Source organism: Netta rufina, assembly GCF_964035555.1.
Source record: "Netta rufina genome assembly, chromosome: 6".
Classification (NCBI taxonomy): Eukaryota; Metazoa; Chordata; class Aves; order Anseriformes; family Anatidae; genus Netta; species Netta rufina.
Window position 1 is genome coordinate 32,662,841 of NC_140129.1, and position 6,601 is coordinate 32,669,441.

The 6,601-nt window shown below is 41.9% G+C and overlaps 1 protein-coding gene across 1 annotated transcript in view; it reads left to right on the forward strand.

The window, feature by feature from the left end:
* The window catches only part of ESYT3 (extended synaptotagmin 3), a gene marked incomplete at both ends in the record, with an annotated part of 29,504 nt that extends 23,221 nt beyond the window's left edge, over positions 1–6,283 (forward strand). The window contains 7 exons of the mRNA XM_084288606.1: positions 487–636; positions 1,174–1,616; positions 2,788–2,877; positions 2,983–3,114; positions 4,612–4,717; positions 5,343–5,392; positions 6,247–6,283. Of these exons, the coding sequence (XP_084144732.1) occupies positions 487–636; positions 1,174–1,616; positions 2,788–2,877; positions 2,983–3,114; positions 4,612–4,717; positions 5,343–5,392; positions 6,247–6,283 (1,008 nt within the window). The remainder of the gene's footprint in view (positions 1–486; positions 637–1,173; positions 1,617–2,787; positions 2,878–2,982; positions 3,115–4,611; positions 4,718–5,342; positions 5,393–6,246) is intronic.
* Positions 6,284–6,601: the final 318 nt, after the last annotated feature.

Consider the following 6,601-nt stretch of genomic DNA (forward strand, 5'->3'; position numbering starts at 1 on the left):
ACCTAGGCATTTAGGCTCCTTATGAAGTCGTGTATCTCACTGCCTTACATTAAAGTCACAGCCAGTTCTGTGGCTGTTCTCTGGGCTGCAGAAGTGGATTTAAACTTAGAAGGCATATTGAGGCTAGAAAGGCTGAACTATTACTGTCAGAAAAATGACTTGTGAGGGTGTAGATCAGTTGTCATCCTAGCTGCCTAGAACATTTTCTGCAGGGCAAGTAAGGAAAGTCAAGTAAATTCTAGGGCCTATGTTTTCTGCTAGGGGAGTTTCTTCTCTGTGTAGTTAGAGGTGGAATTTTTACTTCAAACATAGTAATTTGTTATACTTCTGAAATACTGGCGTCACTTATTCAGAAGTAACTACTCTTGATAATACGTCCTGAAGTAAATGAGCTTATTTTGGTCTGTCTGAAATACCTTCTTTGCTGTTCCCAGCTTTCCAGCTTGTCTTCTAATAAGAACAACTTTTTTTTTTTTTTTCCCCTAGATAAAAGACAAAGATCGGGATAGTGCCCTGGGAACTTCAGTGGTATGTCTCTCCCACTTGCTTAAGGACCCAAACATGACTCTGGATCAGAGATTTCAGCTGGATCATTCCAGCTCAGACAGCTTCATTAAGATGAAACTTGTGTTGCGGGTAAGTTGTTCTTTCCTGTATTCACCTGACTTCCCCAGCGGAAGTCTCCAATTCTAACCAGGCAAAAGAGATAAAACGTGGGAGAGGAGAAATGCAGCCTTGCTTCACAGATGGGTAGAAGTGTGACAGGATCCTTAACTGCAGTTAAAAGTGCAGGTTGGAGCTGAGAGCTCTCCCCTGAGGCTTCCTAAAACTTAGTGCAGTGGCATTGCCACAAGCCTTTTCGTGATGTTAAGGAGTGGAACTGAGAAAATCTAAGCTGGGAAATCAAACCAGCAAGGTAGTGAGAAGCACTAATGCTTAGGAATTGTTTTCTCACGGTGTTCTGGTTCAGTGTTCAGACACTTAAATATATACACAGGAGGAAAAAGGAACACAGTGTCATAGCCAGTCCTGTAGGCCTCCTTCATCTCTACTGGCATTTCCTGCTTTCTAACACCAGTAATGTTGTGGTGAAATTTCATCCTAGCTGGTAATGCTGGTGTGAACACCAGTGTTTTGGGAGCAGTGCTCATTTCTCTCCCTCATGATTTTTAGGCCTTGAATGTTGAGGAACCCGATCCACAGAGCATCAAGGCTGGTGGCAATGCCTCGAAGCAAGGTCCGGTGCATGTCACAGAGAAGGGTGGAAACCAGCAGAAGTTTGTCTCCCCACCGAAACCAGAAGTCTCAAAAGTACCTCCTGTGAGCAAAGACACTGCTGTGCTTGAATCCCTGCCAAAAAAAGACAGCAGTGAAGACCTGGACACAAATGACAGTTCAGCAGTGCCTGTAGCAAGTGAAACTATTGCTGGCCTTAATGAGACGGAGAGCGAGCAAAAGCCTGAGCATCACCTGTCATCAGCACTGCATACCAGAGCTGTGGTAGTGCCTACCTTGCCGATTGTAGAGGAACTGAGGCTTGCACCCAGCGTTACTTCCCTGGGTTCTCTGCCTTCTTCTTGCTTTGAACTAAGTAGCAGCAATCTGGACCTTCATAAGTAGGTGGTTCTCCCAGCTGAACTGTTCTTCTCTTGAGAAGGTTTCGTGTTTATAGGTTGCTGTTGCATAAGTTGAGTTCAAGTCATTTGGAGTCTTGAGTCTCACATCACTTTACAAAGAACTGGCCTAAGTCAACAGCAAACAATTACAGGGGTGCTGTCAGATTCAGTGTAAAGTGAATGTGTGTCCTCCTCTGGCTGTCCTAAGGGGTGCTGCACGTGTTGGTTTTGTTTTGTTTAAGAGGCTGTCATACCGAATATCCTAGGTCCCATAGTTTAGTACCGAAGGTGCCTTTCAACAGGAGATTGGAAGTCTGCATTGTCCCACTGCTGCACAAACACAAACTTATGATAAGCATATCTGGCTGCTTCAAGTTTTGGATGCTTAAAGTTTTGAGGCTCACAATGCTGTGAACAAACTTTTCCTAGATAGATTTGCTTGTGTGCACCCTTCCTGTAGCGTTAGGTATCAGGCTGCAGGTATTCTGCTCTGCAAAGGGGGTTGGAGAGCTGGGTCTGTCCCTCCGAGGGTGCAGACTGGAGCTAGTAGAATTCTTAATGAATGGAAGCAGCAAGGAAGGTCTGTCTTGTTTAGGAGAGCATCAGTTATCAGCTTGAACATCAAACCCAGCTACAGCTGTTCAATTTAATACTTATATACTGGCATGTAAGTGAGGTCCTGTTCAGAGCTAGAAAATAAGCCATTGTTAAAATATTTTTAAACAATGTCTTGGATTTGAAACCACTTTGGTAACATGCAGATTGAGATATAAAAAGGGTCCCATTTTATATAAACAAGCATCCTTGAAGGAGTTGTGTACAAAAACGTACAAAACATGTGCTCATCTGTACTTTATTGCTCCATCTACAACAGGCCAAATAGGTGGGTTTTTGGCTGTCTACACAACCCTTTTGGGTCTTAGGGCAGGTACCTGTGCAGAAGTAGGGCTGGGCAGTGCTGGCACTAACGAGTGTTGTTTCTGGGGTCCAGCTGCTTTCTAGAAAGTAAAGCATAAGTTGTCAGAAAGGAACAGTGCCCTGAAAGCTGCTTCTAGTGGAAAATGCATCACCAGCTTCTGGAGCTCATGTGCTGTTTCGTGCTGCTAGGTCTGTGCATGTGGCCTGTTAAATAGCTGTGTTTAAAAGCTTTTCCTGTGCAACTGTCTTACAGCGGGACTGAAATGCCTCTGGGAGAGATTCAGCTCACGGTGCGTTATGCTTCAATACGGCAGAGTCTCGTTGTGCTGGTGAATGGCTGCAGGTAATGCCAGCAATTGCTCGCCTCTATCTGTAAAGAGAAGGGGAAGGGCTCCCTGAGCTTGCGGCAGGCATTCAGCAAAGCTGAACACTGTATTTCTTTTAACAGAAACTTAGTACCCAATTCCAATCGTGGGGTAGATCCCTATGTCCGAATATACCTGCTTCCAGATAGAAGATGGACGAGCAGGAAGAAGACTTCCGTTAAGAAAAAAACTCTGAACCCCCAATATGATGAAAAGTAAGAAAATGTTAATTATGATTGCGGCCGAAATAGTTACTATCTCTGTATAAAAAGGAAGGGCTCACATACCGTACGCACCTGCTGCACCTGAATGATTTTCTCATGAATATTTTCAGGTCTTCTCAAAAAAATGGCATTTTAACTGTGATTTGCAAGTCCTTAGGGCTGGCTTTGCTCCACATACAGTATTGTCACATCCTCCCACCCCCTTCCCTGATCCTAGTGGATGCAGGCTGCTCTTGCTTCTTTGCTCACAGACATTCCCCTACCCATGCCCTCTCACTGCAGAGACAGTTCTGAGTGCTGGTGGAAGCAACTTAAAACGTTGCCACCTCTTTGCCAGTTGCCACATCCACAGTTCTGCCATGGTAAAGGAATGTGTTTTGTACAAAGCCAGGCACAGTAGACCTGGTCTGAGAAGCGGTGCTAGTCCAGTATTTAAAGGTACAAATAATTCATGCAAATACAAAAATATTGGGTGATCCTGGATAATTAACTTCTTGTTTCATTGTTAGGTCCTTTCTATGCATGTCTGTAGGTCAGAAATGGAGAAAAAACCTTTTAAATATTTCCTATTAGCACTCCAAACACCAGTCTCTCCAGTTGTGGGGTCTGCTTCAGCCTATCCTCATGAGCTCCCCTGGCAGGTACTCCACTTAGTGCCAGCGCAGCTGTTGGGAGCAGCATCCTTCTCATCCCCGTTGGCATGTCCTGCACATCCTCTATTACTTATAACAGGTTGAGCAATACTTAGCTCCAAAACACATTACCTGTTTTACAACTCTGACTTGAGGAAAAACTATTCGGGTGGGCAGAACCTAAACGATTTAGCATGGACAAAACTGACCTGGCATTTGATGGTGTGTGCCAGAGCCATGAGTCAGCCCCATTAAGAATTTAATTGCCACAGGTTTCTTTCTTTGTCTTCTCTTAATGTGGTATAAACCTACTTTGTAAACTTGGGGGGGTGGCTCAGCTATTTCCTCTGAGTAATAAAGGTTGCATGGAAAATATGCTGATCTTCCATGAAGGGGAAAACCGATTGGACATGGCATTTCATTATGGATGCACGTTTTCCTTCATCCCACTGGCACGGTGAACAGTCTGACCAGCAGAGTGTCATAGTCTTTCGTAAGGCTTGGAAGAAATATATATAAATCTGTGTGTGTATATATATATATATTTTTTTTAAATATTGATAAAACTAACTATAGAATTACCTTTTCTGTTCCATGGAAAGTAACCTGTATTCACATGTAGATTGTAATCAGCCCTCCAAAATTGTGCTAAAATATGCTGTGGCTGGACAACAATGTTCTCAAGGCTTACAATTGGGCCGTAATGACTTCTTAAACTTCAGGTGTGATTCGCTTCCTGTAAAGGTCATTGTCTGAAGCTACAGTCCTTCTCTGTTGGAATTGTATTTTGGCCACTGATGCTTACAGGATTTCAAGTTTTGACTTAAAACATTCCTTTCCAATTTTTTTCTTTTAGGTTTGAATTTTTTGAATCTTTGGAAGATGTCAAGAAAAGGACACTAGACGTTGCAGTGAAAAACAGCAGGCCATTCATTTCACAAGAAAAAAAGGAGCTGGGGAAGGTAAGATTAAACCAGTGGCACGACTTGTTTACGAGATCAAGAGTTTGAGACATTCCTGTAATCTTGAACTGCAGTTCTGGTGACTTACTATGAATAACAGAGCTAGCAACCTGGAAACAACTTCCTGCCAATTTTTTCTCTGATATCAGGCCATATCCCTGTGGAAGCTGACGTGGTTTCATGTGATTGATCTGCCACCCTGCTTCCTTTGGGAGTGTTCCTGAAATACATGTTTCCTGGGATCCCCTGCTGCCTGCTGGGGGAATAGCTCCAGGAGTTCAAACATGAAGCTGAGAAAGATGAGATTAAAACAGAGAAGTTGCCAACAGCACTTCAAGTTCTCTGTGAACAGCTTTGCTTCTGTGAACAGTAAACATGAATCCTTTCTTCAGTGATAGATACGTTTCCAAAAAATGCTATTAGGAAACTGAGCTTTAGAGGTGAGGCTGGCTGATGCCTGTCTTGGGAATGCAGGAAGCTTGTCTCCCTTGAGCCTGGGCTGCAGCCCTAGACCTTCAAAGTGGAACTGAGTTGGAGTGCTAGATTAGCTAACCAACTTGTATTATATATATATATATATATATATATATATAAAAAATTTAAAAAAATTTAATGTTTTTTAAAGGTGCGGATTGACTTGTCACAGGAGGACTTAATCAAAGGGTTTGCACAATGGTAAGTTTGTTCAACTTCACACTTTACACCCTTGCTAATGGCTTTGCTCAGAGTTGGTGTGGTGGTGGAAGGGCTGCGTGTTTTGGTGAGCAACAATTATAGCTTACCTGCAAACGCAGGACTAACTTGAACTAATCTGATAGTTTTATCTAAAGTTTATGTTAATCTGGTTAGCAGTGTGATCCCTACCCTGTGAAACGGTTTTAATAAGAGGTCTGTATGTCAATTATTCTCAGTCTTCAGCATATTTTAAATTACATAAAAGCCACTGGGACACGTAAGAATTATGTTTATTAAAGTAAACCTGCAACAAATAACTTGGATAAAGATCTTAACTAAATTAACACTCTGATCAGCAATATGTATGTATGATAAAACGTTAATTACAAAGCACTTATATAAGCTGTTTTAATAAGCCACTTGCAGTTCTGCTTATATGGTCATTGTAGTTCAGACGTCAACCTTAAGTATTGGTCTGAGGCAAAGATTGAGAACCAGTGCTTCGTCCTTCTAAGTCTCTAGTTAGTACCAGTCACATTTCCTCCTTTATCCATCAGTGAAGGAGACCAAGGAATGTGGTGTGTGTAGTCTAGTAGCCTGCCACTAGTGTGGGCAGCAGAATAGGAAAACCAAGTTCCCCATGCCCAGCTCGTGTGCATCTTACAGAAGCATATGGTAATAAGAGAAAACTGACTCATTCAACATTCCCAGTAAAGAGCTGAAGTTTGAGGCCATCTCTGAAGCCTCCTTCACCATGCTGCCTGAAGTGCAAGCAATAAAGCAGCCACATTCTCTCACTGCCACTTAAAAAAGTCAAAGCCTTAAACTGTTTGCTTATTTTATCTGTTTTGCAGGTATGAGCTGACAAGAAGTAGACGCAAGAAAAACTGATTTCTTCTCATGTACATAAGTTACTAATTTTTAAAATTTATATAGACTGTATATATATATTTTGTAATTAAAGTGTTTTAAAACAGTAACTGCAAACTTGAAGCCAGCTGCTGTTTAGGACATGTAAATTTAACGATCCTACTCAGACTAGTTCTTAGTGATGTAAAAAAAAAAAAAAAAAAAAAAGAGTTGTGGAAATAACTTCTCTCTAAATAACAAATTATTTATTTTTGCTGTTTCTGGTGTATTCCCCTAAAGAACTGGTAAATATGAATATGCTCTTAAGGAAGCACTGTACCTAGAGCAGATTGCCAGCTA